At 38.1% G+C, this 21,226-nt stretch overlaps 1 protein-coding gene across 1 annotated transcript in view; it reads right to left on the bottom strand.

Annotated features, from left to right (window-relative positions):
- Positions 1 to 21,226, bottom strand: part of AKAP6 (A-kinase anchoring protein 6) — a 391,946-nt gene that overhangs the window by 209,647 nt on the left and 161,073 nt on the right. The window contains 1 exon segment of the mRNA XM_038407981.2: positions 15,729 to 15,851. Coding sequence (XP_038263909.1) covers positions 15,729 to 15,851 — 123 coding nt within the window.

Genomic DNA, 21,226 nt, shown 5'->3' with positions numbered 1-21,226 from the left:
CATTCTGCCTACTTTTACCCTTTCTCAATTTCATTTCATTACCTGAGCACTCCACCTAATGTCTCTCTATCTTTGTTTAAGTCCTTCCACTATTAGTAAACTGTTATGTTTTCCCTTGGTCACCTCTTAGTTTTACCCAAATAGCTATTTTGAACTTTCCTCAAAAGTCAAATCTTTCATGGCTCCTGATTACAGAGATGAGAAACAAAAAAACTCTCTCCATTTTATCAGTATCTTTTTGGCAATTTGTTACCTAGATTTGAATGCATAATTTCAAGCTGTATATGGAGAGGGATGATTATGTCTCTACTCTGTCATGGAATGCCATTGCATATGCAGGTCAAAATCATAATGGCTTTTTTTCTACAAACATTCCATATTATAATCTCATGTCAAATTTGCTGTTATCTCTAATCTCTTCCAGTTTTACGTCTTACAATATTTCTTTTTGCTATTGAGTATGTGGATTTTAGATTGCCCACCACAAGTATAGGTTTACAGTTTCCTAAACTTATTCTCAGTTTATTTTCTACTTGTGATTCTAATCTCTCCAGGTTCAAAGGTGTTAGTTCTTTGTACTGACTGGTGTTCACAACTCCTCCCAATTTAGCATCACCTGCAAATTTCAAAAACTTGTTGCTTACTTCGTTTTCCAGATAATTAGTGAATATGTTAAAGATTAACACTGATCTCATCAGATCCTCATCTGGACACTTTGCCTGAAATCTATAAGTTTCTATAAATCTATGGTCTTTTAGCCAGTTTTCATCCATATGACAATGTTTCTATCCAAGCCAATTTGCATTCATTTTTCAAATACGATTTCATGAGATACAGCATCAAACTCCTTTATCTAAATTTAAATCCTTTTACCAACTATTATGGTTCCAGGGTTGTGCTGTACTTTGACCTCACTCTGTCTCGTCCATGAGGCCCATACCTGCACTTCTGTCAGCCCCTCACTTTTGGGCTGGATCACCACAGTATAGTCCTCCCTGTTTCCCAGAACAATATTACTTCCAGCACATCCGACTGGGTTTGGCCCCTGCTATATGTTTTTCTCCAGGAGCTTGTGACCCAGTATGAAATTGCAGTAAGAAAGGACAGCTTTTTCAAAACATGTGTGATCTGTTTATCCAAAGAAACATCACAAATACAGAGACAAGAGTTAAATGCATATTAACTTACCTAAACCTGGGCCTTTCTTTGCCTCTTTTAGGGAGGCTCACATCATTGCAGTGAGGTCTCCCTGAAATCTTTATCTCTCAATCTGATTCTCTGGGCAGTGTGTCTCCCCCATAATTCACAATTTATATATTCCAAATATCCTTTTTTCAAAGTCCCTGTGTCTGACTTGGGACCCCACACCAGATCCAAACTGGCTTATGCATTTCTCTAGAAAAGACAGTGGATTCAGGTATTGTTCCTTTGAGCACCAGATGGTAACCGTGCTGGGGTCCTGGAGAGCTGGGAAGAGCTCAAGCTGGACTTAACTCTTTGGATTCCATAGACTCAGACACATAACTTCTAGTCCCACAGATATATATACGTACGTGTGTGTGTGTGTGTACACGTATATCAAACATTCACAAACATTAATGCAGACTATGATAGATATTGCCATCACATGCAACATCTTGGGGCCATATTATACTAAATCTATGAATGTTTCATGTGTGACTGTGTTCTGTTCCATGTGGGAGGGTTACCACAGCTCCTCCAGGAACTAAACACAGTGAGTGTTGATTATGGCGAGTCACTGATACTGAACAACTCCAGAAAAATTCCATCCCTTGGGGTTGATTGCATATACTGGTTCAAACTAGATTTTCCAGAGACTAGGAGACAAAGAAAGGGCTTTTGGTATAAAAGGATGAGCTTGAACTGACACACAGCCTTCTTTCTGCTCCAGCAAATAGACAGGACCTTCTGTCCAAGGAGGGCCCCAACCCTTGTAGAAGGATTGGAAAGACATTGGCTTACTAGGGCCCCCTAAAACTGATGTGTGGTCTTTGGCAAGCTTTTAGCACATGTTTTTGAACTTTTATTGTTTTTTATGTAATGTTTAACTTTAAGCATAAATGTGCTTGCTCAGAAAGAGCTGTGTGGTAACTTGTAACTGCTGGAGGTACACTGTTCAGAGTCCTCAGAGAAAACGCAAAGCATAGGTGCTGGCCTTTAGGCAGACTGGCTTGTGGGGGTATCACGGTGAATGGCAGGGGCTGTGCAGACTTAAAATATCCCTGTTAGAAGGGAGTGAGACAAGGGTCCCTGTCCAGACAGGTGACAGCTGGAGACATGAGACCTGGCTGGAAACTCCTGGAGAGGACCACGGTGGGTAGGGGGCAGATGCAGGTGCAGCTACCCTGAAACTGTGACACAGAAAATTCTCACATTCTTCACACCAACTCACCCCAATTATGCAAACATATATGTGAATAACTACTCATGCAAATAGCTTCAGCTTGAGACCTAATTTTGTAATTCTATCCAAAAAGAAAAAAAACCCCAGCAATCAAGTTTGTGTGACAATACTTATAAGTCCTTGCTGCTTGTTGCTGATAGTATTATTACCTTCTAGTGTTTTTCTTAAACTTTTCATCATTAGGGATGTAACTTAGGTTTAAAATTTGGTAACTACTAAGATCATTCTTTCTTTATCTGAAAATAAGTCCTACATTTTAACTTTTCTCTAATCTCTCATTTCTACCCCAATATTTAATTTTTTTCAGAAAAGTGTCAGCAATACAGAAAGTTAGCTATTTTCCTTAATGCTCTAGCCTAGAACACAATATCAAGACCAGTTGCTTTGCATATTTTCAAATTTTTAAGTACCCCAGACAATTTTGAGTCATCATTAATTTTCATTTCAGGCCTGACTCACAGCCCATAAAAAAAATCACTGGATGAACTCCCATTGACTTACTGAGAATTGGATCAGAACCTTAATAATATCTTGCTTTTGAAAGGTATTGAGCACTTGCAGTACTCTTTGAACTAAGTGGGAACAGAGGTTGTTTATACCTTCTGAAAATAAGTCCATAAAGGACATACTTTCTCTTTGGTTCTTTTCCCCTTGATATACTTTTACAAAAACTTTTCTTAATTCCTTTGGCTAGTAAGAAATCATTTGGCATCTGTGCTGCCTGTTTCTCTTTCCTGTAAACCCAAATTGCAAGGGCCAGATTTATTACCTGAATTCCACTGGTGGAACACTGGCTATAAAACTCCAGCTGCAGAAAGTCCCCCAGAAGAGGGAGAAGAGAGACAGTAGGGGGCTTTGGCAAAGGCCAGAACAGACACAGAGTCTGGGAGGTGATGGGGCCAACCTGGCTGAGAGATGTGCTGATTCAGTGCATCTCCCCGGCAGTCACTGCCAGCAACACTGTATGGAGTTCAGACTAGAATTTAAAGCTGTTTTCCCTAGGCAGACTTCTAAACCGCCATTCAGCATAGCTGTCCCAACAGTAGCAAAATTTGCAATATATTGCCAAATGGCCAAGAGAATGGTCATAATTTCCAACTATCTGGCACCTTTATCTATAGCTCTGGCATATGGAAGGCTTTGTAACATCCTTTTTTCTTTAGCTGGGACACAGATATCTTGTCCCAGTTTCCTTATTATGTAGTTACCATTCAGTATCATTTGCTGCCTCTTTCTTGCTACCATCTCTTTTGCTCTGAGGGGAAGATTTTCAAAGGCCCATAAGGCAGGTTTAGATGCCCAATTCCCAATGACTTTCAATGGAATTGGATGCCTAACTACCCTTTCTGCCTTGAAAATGACCCTAGATCATTGGTTGGCTACTGCCTGCGCTAGGACTATTCTTGGTCTTCTGATGATACTCCTCCGTACTCTCTCCAAGGGCAGAATATCTATTGCTAGAAACAAGGATGACACATTCTCTTATCACTTTTTTTGCATCTCCATAACCATCTATGCCATGTATTGTTTCAATTTATTCTGATGACCTTCCTTTGCCCTATACCCAATATTTTTTCCTTCCATTTCCCAGTGATGTCAAAAGCCGCTAGAGCTCCTGCACAGTTCCACCTGAGGTATATAGTAGTTGTCCCCGGGGCTCATTTAGGGACAGAAACTTTATGATTTCCTCATTGGATTATCCTCACTCTGCCAGTACCCACTGTTTTCTGGAGACATGTTCAAGAGAGATTGTCCCTAACCTGCAATTTACCTCCCTTCAGATCTGCTCAGAAAATTTGGCCAAGTTATAGAAATGAAGACTTGTCAGGCTGTGCTATCACAATATTTCTCCAGAATGTCGTATGTCACACAACGTGTTTGCAAGTGCACCCCATTCATGGGGAGAAATGGTATTCCAAAAGGGCCATTTTAACACTACTGATTGCTAGTTTGTACTGTCCTGACACCAGCAGAAAAGGCCAGTTCACGTGAAAAGGTTTTTCTATCCCAGAGGCAAACATCTGATGCACAACAGGCTCTGTAGATGTGGAGTCACTAAGGTGATAAATAGCCATATGTATATTACTCACATATACATTTGCTAATCTACAGATCCCAATGCACACATTAGCACTTAATAATATGATGTAGTTTTAGAACAATCCTTGAAGGATGTTAGTTCTATTAAAATTATTTGAGAGCTTGGAGGTTGAATATAATCTGCTTCCACATGTCTTACGCAATTAAAAGGTGAAATGAAATGCCTCCTTAACAAAATAAATGTAATAAATGTTTGTGATCCCAAATTATTAACTGAATGCATGTGTGGATTACAAATGACAAATAAACACATAATAAAACATGAACAGAAAGGTTTTTACCAGCCAAGACCTCAGTTCATGCCCCAAAGTTTACATATTTCTACTGCAACAGTGGTGACATTACTAACACCAAAAACAGGACAGGAGCTGCCTTGCTTAAACTGTTTTAGGTGTGAGTGATGTCATCCATCTCCTGTAAGAGAAAAAACACTGAATGCTAAAGGGCTTGACCTCAAGACTTGGCAGGTAAGGCATAGAAGAACAGATTTTAAATGTTTTTAAAATGTAATTATTTGTAATCTGTGTCCCTATACATCTACTCTGTTAATGTTTTGGGATCTCAAAGAGACTGTTTTTTAAAATGCATTTTGGTTCACTTTACGATGTTTCTACTGTGTTAAGGTTTTGGAGGCTTTAGCACCTTTACCAAAATATAAAAATGTATTAAAAAAACAAACGCCCACCATAATAAAAAACAACAAACACCTCCCTCCCGCAAAAACCCAAAACAAAAGAACCAAACCAAAAAAACAGCAGATTAGCCAAGGGCATTTGTATTACAGCTTGTTTTCAAAGTGTACAAATGTTTAATACTCCTCTAATCTGCATTTCCCTAAAAATGATAATTTTTAAGGAAGATTTTTTTTTCAAAAATAGAAGACAGGTTGCAAACAGATGATTAATTATCATCAAAGTCATTAAGATATCACTGTAGTCTCACACAATTTCTTAGAGGTAAAATACAGCCCATTCTGTGAACAAAACTGTTCACTTTTTACAGCTAAGAAAGGTACTTATGTTATTGATGGGAGCGACAGGGGAAAGAGGGTGGAATTCTGATACCAGACAACTAAGATTTCAGATTTGGTTGTCCAACATGAAAACATGACCATCCAATTTTGCAGCCTTTTGCAGCCATTCTCTTGTGAAAATTAATGAACTTCTGTGATTATCTAAAGACATTTATCTGGATTATGCTCATTCTGCTTTCCACTGTTTCCCCACCCCATTTTATTCTCATGTCTTTAGTACATCTGACTTTCATTTGATCTTATATGTTTAGTTTTGTCTTTGTTACAAATTTAAATGCCACTGCTTCCATTAGTCTCAGACTGGGAGTCAAAACTGAGACAATGGCATAATACATTTCAAATTCAAGTATTAATTTTAAAATATATGATGAATAATTTCCACTTGGCTTGAAATCTAGACCTGGTCATAAAGGTTTAGATCTTCCATTATTGCTGCCTCCTGGTTAGTGCTCAGTGTGAGCACGTCCGCAAATATTCTTGGTTCCCATTCAGGCCAGTAGAAATAGCCTGGTGGCTCTGGAAAAAAATTACACTTTTGGCAATTCACTTGCATATGCTTCAAGTCCTTTGCTGCATACATGTGAACTTCTTTTGTGTGGGTACATTGTGGAAAACCATGTTCTATCACTTCAGGGCTACAAAACAATTAGAATAATATTTCTACCATGAACAATAGATCCTAAAAGGCAGATGGGTTGGTGATTAAAATTTTGTTAAATATACACATGCATTGTGCTTTGTGGAGGACCTGATGTTATTTAATTGCAATTGTAGAGATAATCATGACATATGTCACTTCAATTTGTCACTCAATCCAGCCCAAAAGGCATGGAGGAAATCACCAACTGGAAGCTGGTGGGACTGTCCGTAGATTAATGTAATGCCCTTTTAGCCCTGTACTATCTAATTGCTTTAGTGCTCTTCCAGGGCTATTTGTAATCCATCTGAAACTCCTGAGCGGTCTCTCTCAGTAAGAAAGAATATGAATATTGGCCTTTATATGGACAGAAAATTTACTTTATTTTGGACAAAGGACAATCCTTCCTCCATCTCTCTAGAGATCTATATTGTCAAAACTCCAGTCTCTGACAATACAGGTGGCTTTTGAAAACGAAGGAAGATTTTTATGAGGCCTGGAGAGCACATCTAAACTCTCTTCTACAGAGAAGAAAAAAAATTGCTGGTGTGGACAAACTGGTGTGTGAGCTTTTATACAATTTATGTTTAAATGCTAGTAATAGTATTCTTTTGTGACAATTCATTAGAACAAAAATGCATGCTACCCAATTCCAAATTCTTAAAGGGTCCATTTTTCATTACCGTATATACTCATTCATAAGTTGAATTGTTTTTGGTAAAAAAGCATCAAACATTGGGAGTTGGCTTATCAATGGATCTACACCAAAATTTGATTATTTTAAGCTCTATGGAATTACTGAATTGAATATCTACATTGTCATTTTGTTTACCTGGAGCAGTACGTCCCTGGGCCCGCGCCGCTTCCTGCAGCTCCCATTGGCTGGGAATAGCAAACTGCGGCCACTGTGAGCTGAGGGGCTCCGTGCCTGCGAATGCTCCAGGTAAACAAAACATCCAGGCCCACTAGTAGCTTACCCTGACCAGCCAGGAGCCAAAATTTGCCAACCCCTGAAATATAGGGTCGGCTTGTGAAAGAGTCATACAGTTTTTGCTATTTTTACCTATCCATCTTTGGGGGTCGGCTCATAAATGAATGGTCTAATGAATGAGTATACACAGTAATTTAATTAAAATGAACTAACAGGTTTACTTGTAAATTTTCAGAAAATTAACTCTATCCTCAAAGAGTAAGTGCTCTAATTCTGGGGAGGATACACTGTATTTTACATTCATAACAGAGGTTGAATCCCTTCTATAAGTACAATAAAATCAATTTCAACTATGGATCTGTAAAATCCCCTTGTGTAAGCTATACAAGGGGTGCAGGGAGGATCTTTTTATACTTCCTATCCTTTCATATCATAAGAATTTATCACAATCCAATATCTAATTACTGTGAAAACTATTAGGTTACTAATGGCAGGGGTTCCCAAACTTGGTTCGTGGCTTGTTCAGGGTAAGCCCCAGCAGGCCGCGAGACCCTTTGTTTACCTGAGTGTCCGCAGGTACGGCCGCTTGCAGCTCCCAGTGACCATGGTTCACCGTTCCTGGTTAATGGGAGCTGCGGGAAGCGGTGGCCTGGCCTGCGCCACTTTCTGCAACTCCCATTGGCTGGGAACAGCAAACCATTATCTACTCAATCTGCCATTATCTACTCTATTTTAGTCAATTGTTTTTCACACCATTACAAATGTATTTACTTAATTTTAACACACATAATTAAGGTTTTTTCCTCTTTTATTAAGAACAATAATTTATTTTTCAAATTATTTTTGCATTTATGTTTAGTGATCACAATCATGTATGTGACTCACTAATACTTGACTCCATCATTGCTATTAGTATCATACTTGGAACTGCATTTATTTTCATATGAATTTTAAGTTGTGGGGAGAATGTGTATGGGGAGTGAGAGAGACAATATGTGTTGGGGGAATGTGAGAAACAGCTCGCTGTCACTTTAAGCAGAGCAGCACTCACTAATCTGAAGGCTTGTTCAGACAGCACCAGCTGCTGCCAGCAATTCCCACTCCTGAACCCTGTCCCTGAACCCCAGCTCAGTGGAAACTGGGTAAAGGGCTGGGGTGGAGGGACAGATCAGCAGTGGGCAGAGGGGCACCCTTGCTCCAGAGGCACCCCCCTTAGAATGGAAGCCCTGGGCCATCGCCCAGCCTACCCACCCCTAAAGGCCAGCCCTGTATATACATGGACTAAACAACCTTAGTCTTAATAATAAAAACACTTTGCATTTTTATACCATCTTTCACCTGAGGATCTCAAAGTGTCTCATACACATAAATTAAGATTCATAAATCTCTGTGAGGCAACCAAGTATCAGAAAAACTTAAGAACACAAGAACAGCCATACTAGGTCAGACCAATGGTCCGTCCAGCCCAGTATCCTGTCCTCCAACATCAGCCAGTGCCAGATGCTTCAAAGGGAATGAAGAGAACAGGGCAATTATGTGATTTATCCCTTGTTGTCCAATCCCAGCTTCTGGCAGTTGGACGTTTAGGGACACCCAGAGTATGGGGTTGTGTCCCTGACCATCTTAGCTGACAGCCATTGGTGGACCTATCCTCTTTTTTATTTATCTTTTTTGAACTCAGTTATATTTATAAGAATATAAATTTGGCCACATAAAAATGGGTAAACTGAGACATGGAGAGATTAAGGCCACAATGTCACATTTTCAATGCCTAAATTTATGCACCTAAATCCACATTTAAGCACCTAATAAGTGGCCTGGTATTCAGAGGTGCTGCACATGCACAACTCCTATTAAAGTCAGCAGGAGCTGAAGCTGCTCTAAAAAATCATGTTTCTGATTTAGGTTGATACAAATATGGATTCAGGAATCTACTTTTAGGCACCAAGTTTGAAAATATTGACCTAAGCGATTTGTCCAAAGTTACAAAATGAATCGGAGATGGACACAGAAACAGAATCTTGGAATCCACACTTTTAATGCCCTGCTCTAATCACCATTCAATATTCCATTTTGCAACAATGACTATCAAAACACAAAAGAAAATGACTCAGGCTACTCTACACAACTGAAAATAAATGTTTGCTGGTCTCCTTCAACAAAATACATAACACTTAAAATATGACAATCTAAATTTTGGAACCTGAATATTAACTATGTTTTGATAGACCATTTCCTAATATGATAAGGGAAAGCTTTGAGATCAGCCATTGCCTTAATTATAATTATTTTAATTAGCTATTTTTCCTTAAATTTTATTACACTTTTATTATTGTAACAAATTATCATTCATATCTGTCTATATAAAATAAAATCTTAAAAAGAAAGAAAACAATTCCAGTAATTCTTGACATAAGAATAAGAAAGTCTGAATATGTGAAGTAGTTAGAAATATACATATTATAAGTTACAGAAATTGTCAGATAATTGGACCAATCCCTTTAGGAGGTATGAGATGAACAAACTCCTCAAGGGAAGGGGGACATATAGAAGAAGAGTAGAAAAATAAATATTCAGTAGAAGAGATCTGTCACTAAAGATGTACACTGGATCTTTTCACTGATAACCTGGAACACACATTCTTCTTAAAGTTAAAAAGCACTGCAACAAATAATTTTAAACAACGTGATGCTGCACTCTTTGTGGATTTTCATTATAAAGTCTCTCACAGGTTATTTCATACTAAGTTTGATACAGGACACAGAACCACCAGGGGATTAAAGATCCAAGAGCACATCAAAGGAAGCCCTATAATTAGGAAGCTGGCACTAGCAAATCAAATAAAGCAAAGTCATGCTAGTAACAAACGGTAAAAGTAAAGATTACAATATGAATAGGAAAAAAAGGCCCCAGTGAATTTCACACTTTAAAAATACATTTTGTCTGAGTCCGCCTCAATAGTCACTCTCATATCCTCACTTACTTTTTTCTGTGGTCTAATAAAAGCAATGGTTTCCTCTGAGGAATAAAAGTGATAACGTGTCCACTTCAGCAACCTCTTAAATGGGCAGGGTAAAGAACATCAGTTTGAATTCTTATTTGTTGTGCTGGTAAGAAATTCATTTGGTTTAAGAAGCGAGGTAGTATAATCTAGATAGATGCTTTCATTTCATGAGCTGCCTTCAGGATACTATTTTTGATTAAAACTGATTTGCAAACCACCAAAACCTGTGCATGAAGTCTGTTTAGAAGCTGATTTTGATCAGGGAGCCAATGGGCAGAAATCAGCATAACTGAAGCAGAAGAAAAGGAGTACTTGTGGCACCTTAGAGACTAATGAATTTATTTGAGCATAAGCTTTTGTGAGCTACAGCTCACTTCATCGGTTGCATCTTTTTGCGAATACAGACTAACATGGCTGCTACTCTGAAACCTGAAACAGAAGAGTTATGAAAGGTAAAGCAAATCAGAAACCATTTTTAAAGGTTCTTTCTTGGTAAGGTCTTTCTATGTGCTCAATAAATGCAGCAATCTTCAAGGTTTTATTATATGAGCTGTATTATCTAATTCATCAACTTTATTTCTGAGTGAAATATTATCTTATTCCACACCAGTTGCATGGTTTCATGTCCTAAATGGTAAGTTTCTAAATCTACTACTTAAAGGTCTAAAGCAGTTTTCCAACCTGGGGAGTTGTCCCCGCTTGGAAGCCTCAAGCCAGTTAATTGGAAAGAAGGTTAAAGCATGATCCCATATCTGTATTTCTTCCCCAATGTAAATGTGTTCCTATGGTTTTGGATAAAGCAGTAGCTGGCTCCTTGAAAAATCACTCTCCATGTGATCCAGCTCCCTCAGTGGCCCCTAAAGCTGCTGACCAAAAAGAACAGCTCACATGTACAAGACTACAGGCTCAGGCAGTAGGTCACAGAACCAAGCTTCAATCCTCTGCACCAGTAGCAGCCAACTGAGCTGCAAGAGCATGTGTTACCCAGCCCCATGGAGTCACCTGTTGATACCTCCACCTCAAGCAGTAGGTAGTCTTCAGCTGCGTGGGGAACAGGAGCCACAAAATAGGACAGCATTTAAATAAAATAATTAGAAGGAAAACTATAAAACAGAGGGGAAAAGAAGGAACAGAAAAAGGACAGAGAGAAAAAGGCAGGAAAAATGATGTTGGCAACAGTGTACCATAAGCTACATGTTACCCTCATGTGAATCACTGTCTAAGAAAGTATCCAGATTTTTACATCATTTTTTCTGATTTGCTTTGCAATTTCTATAGTGTTGGTCATCTTTTTCATCTGTTGGGTTTATGAAGGTATTTTCCATACTTCCCGATATCTGATAATTGTATATTTGGATGCTATCACTACTGCCATCACCCATTTTCCTAGCGTTGAGGATATCTTAGAGCCTCTGAATTGTCAGCGAGAAAGCTATGAAACTAGTCTTTTTTTATGTCCCTTCAGAGAATGACTTATTTTTGACAAATACCTTGCCAGTGTTTCTAGGTCCATGCCCAGAAAAGTGGTTCTTGGTGTTTTATGTACTTGGACATTCATCCCAACTAGCTCATATAGCTAGAACTCTCCTCCTATGTAGCCAAATGGGTGATCACAAGTCCAGGCTGAGAATCCCTGTTCTAGATCATGTTTGTATCTTTTTGGGAGAGGGGCAGTGTAAACAGTGGGAATGAGGTCTATTTTGTAAAGTTTCAACAGGTTTCCATTAAGCCTTCCTATAACTTTAAAGTATATGCACTTTAGGTTGGTGTCTCCAAGTGGTTCTATATACTTTTTGGTAGTTATTGCCGGTATTCTTTTATATCTATGTGTGTATGAATTTAATGAGCATTGTCACAGGAATGGGCACAGAGCTAATTTTTTTCACCATTTTAATTTTTAGAAATGGATGCTGAGCTCCTACAAGGTGCTAGATTGACAAGACTGGACAAATATCTCTTGTAGTTGCAGAACACAGCAGCAACGCAAAATTCCTTATTCCAGCAATTTGTCTCAACCTGCACCTGAAAGTCCAACTCTTATGAAAACTGTTATTCGTCATGCTAATACAATACAGTACACTCTGAGAATATGAGCAGAAGTGTACATTTTAATGTTTTTTTCTTGGGATATGGACTTTTTTCCTCCACTAGGAACTGGACTGAAATTAATAGTTAATTTCACATAAACCTGGCTGATTTTTGTTCACTAGCATTTTAGCTTGGATTTATGTCACTTATGTATCAAAGGTTTTTTTTATCCCTTACAAATTGTTATGGCTCTCCATTTCCCCAGAAAGCTAAATGTGAGTGTTCATTCAGTGGTGCTAACTTTATTTATTTTAGCAAGAGGAGAGTTAAAATTCAGCTTTAATATTCAAATAATTTATATTCAATAGTCACATGCTGAGGTCCTGAAATGATGGTCCAGGTGACATGACAGAAAATTTGAGAGGTCTCTTGAAACCTGTTACCAGTACTATCTTTGCTAGAGCATCCTCAGCCAATAGACAAAAAGGGAGCAAATAAACCTTTTCCTCATCTGAGATTCTTTTTATTTTCTTCCCTGTATGTGGCAGCAGTGGGGAGTTAAGTGGCAAGTACAAAATATCCCCTCTTATTGACATCCAGCTCCCTGTTGTAGCTAGGGTTAGGATTGCCCTGGAGTCTCCAGGAATTAAAAATTAATTCCTGCATTAAAGATTATGTCATGTGATGAAACCTCCAGGAATACTTCCAGCCAAAATTGGCAACCCTAATTGTGGCCATATGTTTCAGTCGGAGCAGGGCCACAGGCAGCAATGATAATCTGAGGAAGAGCCTTTTCTCCACTAGCACACTTTGTAGCCATAATACACAATCTGGTAGGATTGTGGTAAAAATGCCTGAGTCATGTTTACATTGCAGCTTCCACTGATAATTATGAATACAAAGATAGCTAGTGTAGATTAAACCTATAGGAGAGAGGCAAATTCATTTTATTAATTTATTTGAAAGTCAACTCACAATTGGATGTCAGTGCAGAAACCCTGAGGTAGTGCTGAGAAACCTGGAACCTCACTTAGGAGTGAGTCTGCAAGGTACATAGTGCCTTCTGTTCAGAAGACATCAAAAAAAGCTAATGGCATTCAAATTTGCAGAACCTATCTTGTAAAACAAGAAACTTTGAGGGAGGTAAGCTCCCCTCACCCTCCAAGCCCTTAATCAGCATTGATTTAAAAGGCTAAATCAAGATGAATTTTAACATTGAACTTAATGTGAATTGTTTAAACACAGATTGGAATTTCTGCCAGACCAATATCAGTGAAAAGCTGACATTCTAATTAATATGAATAACTCTATCTTCATATTACAAAAATATCTCTTATTTTAATAATTCAATCTTCTACTGCAAAGAAAGGAATATGATAGCCTATGTTTTTTTTAAATCCCAGGAGAAATGAGGCTGTAGGATCACTATTTCTTTTCCAGGCTGTCCAACAAATTGCTTACATAGACTGACAATATACATGCCATCAAGGTATATTCACAGACTGAAATTGTAGTGTATTATATACTCTACTACTTCATGGTAGGATTTGCGGGGGGGGGGAGAACCACTCTTACTTCATGAAAATGACCCCGCCCCCAAAATGTGCAAAGAACTCTATGCATCAGGAACACTCTAGTGATAGATTTTTAATGGCTTTAAAATAATCTAATGAAATGATAGACAAAGGTATAAGGCTCAGGTGTGATCTCTCCTGGGCACCTTCACAGAGAAGTGAGGGGGTGTAAGGTGCCCACTCTCCCATGCAGGCTATACATATTGGTGAATCCTGAAGGAGAAGAGCAGCCACCAAGTGGCTGCTCCTGCCCATCCCACAGTGGTGGGTAGCATATATAGGCAGGGATAGGGAGAGAGTAATTTTGGTTCCAACTGTCATAATGCACTGGCCCATGCTCTGGAGCTGGGGCAGACTTTCAAGTAATCAGTGCTAGTTAGAGGGCTGGTACGGATGACTTTCCCCGTTGAGCAAGGGGGAAATAGATACTGAAAGTCACAGCCTCGTTTCTGCCCTGCTCTTGGGACAGTGCAGTTATGTCCATCTAGCCCAGAGAAAGCCATCTTCCAGAGAGTTTAATACAGTAGAGTAGGAGTGAACAAACTGAAATGACCCAGGACTTTTAGGTGCAGATTCTGCAGTGTGTGATGCATGGTCAGATCCCTGCACTTGCATGGGGCCAAAGTCTATAGGGCTTCATGTTAGTCCAAAGGAACTTTTGTAAAAAACACAGCAGGATCACAAACTCTTTGGTGCAGGGACAGTCATTTACTACATACGTGCACAGTGCCTAGCACAATGCCTCTAGGCACTGCTATAATGGAAATGATTAACATCAATAAAGGGCATGAAAAATGTCAATTTATGCTTGAAAAGTGGAGATCAGAGAGTTTTAAAGTTGTGGCAGGCCATTTTTTAAACTGCTTAATTGAATGGTGGTCAGGCCGACCATTAAATTAATAGAAATAAACGAACAACAGAATTTACTGCATCAGGGTATTGAAACTCACTGATTTCCAATTCTTTGAAATGGAGGAGCTTATTTATTTATTTTTGCTCCTACTTTGCATTTTCCAATTGGACTGCAGAAGAAGACGGTCTTGAAAATTAATTCTGCAACACACATACACAGATTGTATTTAATACTTTTCCTGGAGAGCTGTGATATGCCCCTTAAATCACAAGATTTTTCCTTTAAGGAGGCATTTTCATTATTATTTATATTGGGTTAGTAACAAAGGTCTGAATCAGGAATGGGGCTCTATTATACCATACAAACTGATAGGAAGACATGGTCTTTGCCCCATATGTTTGATAATAGTGTGAAAAATCTAAGCATGAGGTTTTCAGCATCTAAAATCTCATTTAATCTAACATGGTTGCTTTTCATATTTTACTACAATTCAACTACTGTAGTTGGCTTTCACCTGCTTGTAACCAGCAGCAGCTGTTAGAATTATTCAGTAAAAACCTGATGAGGCTTATCCAATGCCTCTCAATCTATAATTCTTGCCTGTAATATATCCAGATCTTATTTCGCCAAGTGTTTTCTACTTCCACACAATGTTTTGGTTTTTTGCACAACAGCAAGAATAGTGAGTTACATGATAGAAAATGTACATCCGCTAAAATGACTGAAATAATTTCAAATATTTTATTTAAATCATTCTGTAATATGATTAAAAATGTGGCAGATAGAAAAAATAAATTAGAGCTTCATTAATACTGGTCAGGAGAAATATAATTTTAATTTTATCTTTTATTATTTCCCTTTTCTTTCAATATGAGGATAATCTCTGAATTGCAATATATTTTTTTCTAATTTCATTTTCAAAGAGAGATTTTTGCTACACTATGGTTGCTAAAGAATGCAGAAAATTTTGTTTTTCTTTCAGAAAGTGAATTTGTTGGGATTTTGAATTCTACTTCAATTTCCAATACTGTAAATACGGCATTAAAATATGTTGACTAATAATTAGAAAAAATAATCTACTAACAAAAAGCACAGCAGAACACTTCAATTATTGATAGTAATCACAATGTAATCTTGTCCTACCAAGTGTGTCTCAAGGTACAGTTTAAGGCTGTCTGTCTCTGCTTTAGGAGGAGTCCAATTCTCTGTCGTTTCCATGGCTTCGTTTAACCAGTGAATGAATTCATCCAGCTTGCTTACAAACCCCTTACCAGATAAGAAAAAAGAAAGAACAAGAAAAACATATTTGTTAGTACAATGACAATCTGGAAAAAGTATGCTCTTTATTTTTTTTTAAAACCAACAGAGCATTTCATAGTGAAATCTTGTCCTCAACAACCATCCAAAGAATGATAAAAATTGGTTGGTGGTCTAATAAAGGAGGAACAAGACTGTGCTCAGTGTGTTCTGAGATAATCTAAGGTGGCCTCTTGGGACAGGTCAGTAAAAAAGATTCATTAGATTGTGGCGAGATGGAAAAAAATGGGGTTTTAAAAGTGAGGGGGATTTGTGTGAGAGGCCTGGGTTATGATAAAAGATGGGTTGGAAGCCCCTATTCAGGCAACCAGATGCAGCAGCTGCATCCCTTCGAGTGATATACAAGGCAGAATGTGCAGCATTTAATGTAAGGACTGCTGGTCTTTTATTAAAGGCACTATTAAATGATGCCCCTGACTTTACATGACTGGATGAGGCTGTAAGGCCCATTCTGAATGCAAATAACTCCACCAGAGTCTTCTGTTCAGCGTGAATCAAGGGAAGGTTGAGAGGGTAGCATGGCCATGATGTTTACATTGACTTAAGAGAGATTTTAAGAGTATGTTCATCTAATATGACCATCCCAGAATTGCTTAAGATAATGCTAGCACTGGTTTATTAGTTGTATTTTTATTTATTCATAGGCTTGTTTAGGATACTCAGAACTCTGGCATCTGAGCACCTCCCATTAATTAATTAAATTATGCCCTCAACAGCTCTGTGAGGGAACCAACATATCATCATCATTTGTTCCCCTTCATACAAATTATTCAATTTCATTGGAGCGGGGGACTGGAACCAAGGTCTCCCCACTCCTGTGTGAATGCCTGGGTTCAAATGCCTGTTCCAGGTGAATGCCCTAACCACTGGGTTAAAGGTGATCAGAGGGTAAAGGGGGAGAGGGGCACTCCTCTAACCCTTTAAAAATGCTTGGGAAAAAATCTTTTAGGTCAAATAAAACAATTAGTTCAACCCCAAACAGATTTTTTTTTATTTGCCAAAAGTTTTAAATTTTAACAAAAAAATTTCAGAACTACCTCCAAACAGGGCTTTACCCTCTGGGCCTCAGAGAAGAATACTACAAACCACATTACTGATTGCTTGCCACCTCCTAGTGATGCTATCTCAGAAACAAGGTGATTTGATATATACATACACATAGGCAGACATATATACATACACACACAAAATAAAGGTGCTCTCTTGTACAGGTTTCATGTATTTTACTAAAAAAGTAATATAATACATCCACATAACAAAGTACTGTTTTAGCAGAATTTTTCAAAAAATATTTCAAGATTTCAAGCACGTGATGCCGATACGCACTAGTACAAAAGGCAGCTCCAGTTTGTATTTTTCCATATTAAATTTCAGAACCCTCCAGTACTAGCCTTTTAGATGTCAAATACTTTTTCTCTCTGCTACGAAATGCGCCACATCTAATATGCCTGTATTTACCACATGGGGGGAGACAACCCACAACAGGTTTATGACCTGAATCATTTGTGTTGTGGGGTAAGAAATGTTTGAAGGGTTTTTCGGCCTGAATAAATATATAGATACTATCATGTAAAGCTCTGAGGAGCCAGAATCTTTTTGTTTAAAAAAAGATAAATATTCAAACATTATGGACATTAAAATCCCCACTAAAAATAAATGGGTTGGTGGTGGGCACTGAGGAGAGAGCTAAAGGAAAGGAGAGGTATGACGATAGAATGGGGAGATCTAACCCAGGCTAGGTCCCCGTCAGAGAAATATTTTCTGCTATAAAACACAAATCACAATAATCCTACTATTTTTCAAACGATGGCTATAAAATTTTATTGAAACCATTCAAAGAACACATCTGTAGAAACTGAAAATAATTTAAAAAACTAAAAGCCTGACACTGAAAATGACTGTCAGAGGATAGATAACATTGTCCAGCTCCTGAATCTCAATGTCTGGGTAAACACCACCATCTGGAGGCCTAATGGAGCATTGTCAGTCATACAAAATCTTAAGGAGGGAACCCAATGCTGAATTGTAAGCATCTAAATTGGATTTCTAAATCTTACATCTAAATATTCAAATAGGTGCCTATTTTTGCAAATAAGTGCTAAGGAACATCATAATGCAGATTTGGATGCCCCACAACTAAATTAAGACCACATTTTTACTTGACTTGTCATTTGACTTCTGGTAAAATTAAAAGGCAAACCCATATAGTTAAACACATGACAATGGAAATGAAGACAATACATGCGAGCCTAGATCAGATAGGAGATTTCTTTTTCATATTTTCCATGCGTTTATCTCAAACTAAATTCACCATAATCCCTACTTCATTTGTCACAAACTAATTATCAAAATGTTTTTCAAAAATTTTTCACAGTAGTGCCTAGGACTCCAACTATTTATTTTAAAAGCCTGATGCTAGAGGACAAAGACACCTTTATCATCCCAATGCCAGACTCATGACTCATGTCTGCATGGAAGGCAGCTCCACTGGAAATTGAAGCCTATGCAAATACAGTCAACTGGCTCAGGTCTGTTGCTAAAGACTAGACTACAACCCTGCTCTTGAAGCTGAACTTCTGCTCTTTTCAGAGAGACCAGGTGGGCGAGGTAATATCTTATTAGACCACCTTCTGTTGGTGAGAGACAAGCTTTCAAAGAGAGCTCTTCTTCAGGTCTTCTCTTTGGCATTATTCCAAGGCCTGGCTATATACAAACTTTAAAACCAAAATCAGTATTTTCAAACAGTATGCTGCTCCTTTATCACTTTAAGCACTGATGCACACATTTGGGTCTTGCTTATTCCATCTGATAAGCAATAGGTATTGCTACTTTAGGGCTAAAGCATACTTTTAGGCACAGCCTTGTGCAAAGGATGGTGCATAAACTTAGCACCAGCTCAATGGTTACCCTGCGAGACACTCCAAGTCACAGCCTAGACCTTACTGAAGATGTGATTACCACTCTATTGACTGGCTAGCAGTAACAAAACATCCTATTTAAAATGATGAATACCTAATGAATGTTGAAGATGTACAGTAAAAGACAAAAAAGGGGCTATCTTCATGCAGTTTGTGTTGGATATTTCCTAAAATACATATATATTTTAAGAAATGTTTTCAACAAAATTGGGTCTAGGAACATAAGAACAGCCATACTGGGTCAGACCAAAGGTCCAGCCAGCCCAGTATCCTGTCTACAAACAGTGGCCAATGCAACAGGTAATGATCAAGTGATCTCTCTTCTGTCATCCATCTTCACCCTCTGACAAACAGAGGCTATGGACACCATTCCTTACCCATCCTGGCTAATAGCCATTAATGGATTTAACGGCCATGAATTTGTCCAGTTCTCTTTTAAATCCTGTTATAGTCCTAGCCTTCACAACCTCCTCAGGCAAGGAGTTCCACAGGTTGACGGTGCGCTGTGTGACGATGAACTTCCTTTTATTTGTTTTATATCTGCTGCCCATTAATTTCATTTGGTGGCCCCTAGTTCTTCTATTATGGGAACAAGTAAATAACTTTTCCTTATTCCTTTCTCCACACCACTCATGATTTTATAGACCTCTATCAAATCCCCCCTTAGTCTCCTCTTTTCCAAGCTGAAAAGTCCTAGCCTCTTTAATTTCTCCTCATATGAGACCCGTTCCAAACCCCTAATCATTTTAGTTGCCCTTTTCTGTACATTTTCTAATGCCAGTATATCTTTTTTGAGATGAGCGGACCAAATCTGTATGCAGTATTCAAGATGTAGGCGTACCATGGATATATATAAGGGCAATAAAATATTCTCCATCTTATTCTCTATCCCTTTTTTAATGATTCCTAACATCCTGTCAGGTTTCAGAGTAGCAGCGGTGTTAGTCTGTATTTGCAAAAAGAAAAGGAGTACTTGTGGCACTTTAGAGACTAACAAATTTATTTGAGCATAAGCTTTCATGAGCTACAGCTCACTTCATCGGATGAAGTGAGCTGAAGATCACGAAAGCTTATGCTCAAATAAAATTTGTTAGTCTCTAAGGTGCCACAAGTACTCCTTTCCTAACATCCTGTGTGCTTTTTAGATTGCTGCTGCACTGTGTGAGGACATCTTCAGAGAACTATCCACAATGACTCAAGATCTTTTTCCTGATTAGTTGTAGCTAAATTAGCCCCCATCATATTGTATGTATAGTTGGGGTTATTTTTTCCAATGTGCATTACTTTACATTTATCCATATTAAATTTAATTTGCCATTTTGTTGCCCAATCACTTAGTTTTGTGAGATCTCTTTGAAGTTCTTCATAGTCGGCTTTGATCTTAACTATTTTGAGCAGTTTATTATCATCTGCAAACTTTGCCTTCTCACTGTTTACCCCTTTCTCCAGATCATTTATAAGTTGAATAGGATTGGTCCTAGGACTGACCCTTGGGAACATCACTAGTTGCCCCTCTCCATTCTGAAAATTTACCATTTACCATTCCTACCCTTTGTTCCCTATTTATTAATCAGTTCTAATCCATGAAAGGAAGTTCTAATATGGAGAAAGATTTACTTCTTGATAAAAAAATGTAGTCTGCAACACTAGAAAAAAAATGTAATGCAACCCAGTCAGAAAATGAAATACAGGACTAATTACACCATGCAAAAGAATGGAATTTAGTGTGCAATCATGAACCCAGACTCAGGACTGATCAATGAAACAAATAAAATAGGAAAGCAAAATATACACAATAATATTTTGCCATGTTTTTTTCTCATGTCATACATTTAACAGAAATGGCTGTACATCCCTATCATTAATAATTTTTACCACTCTCTCTCTCTTTTGTATTTGTGGTTTACCTGTTTCTTTGTCTACACAGCTTTCTTAGACAATTTTAAGATAGAAAGAGAGAGCCTCAGCTAGTGTAAATTTAGTGGAGCAATGCTGACCTATAATAGCTATGTATCTAATCCAGACACTGTGATGCCTATAATTAAACTATGATACAATATATCACAATGTTTTGGAATCTGAAAATCCCAAAGCTACTCACATTATAGCAAAAAAAAAATTGCTATAAACACAAGAACTCCCCCAGGAGAGAGAAAAAAAGGAGATTGGGAGGGAATTCTAGTGTAAATGGATCTCTCTCTTTGAGACCAGCTGAATCAGTTCGGTGATGTGACTGCTCTGTATTGTCCTTGGAAGCTCGGCACTGATTTTATTCCCGACACTGGCCTCCTAGTAATATTGTTACTATGCTATACTTGGAAAAAGTCAAATGCTACATAGTGGATATTTGGTAGCAACCTCCATAGCTATGGATACAAAGCAGTTTCCATTATTACCTTCTGTTTG

This window comes from Dermochelys coriacea, chromosome 6 (assembly GCF_009764565.3).
Source record: "Dermochelys coriacea isolate rDerCor1 chromosome 6, rDerCor1.pri.v4, whole genome shotgun sequence".
NCBI classification, from domain to species: Eukaryota; Metazoa; Chordata; order Testudines; family Dermochelyidae; genus Dermochelys; species Dermochelys coriacea.
The sequence above is the reverse complement of the archived record's forward strand: the minus strand, read 5'-3'. Positions and strand labels throughout refer to the sequence as shown.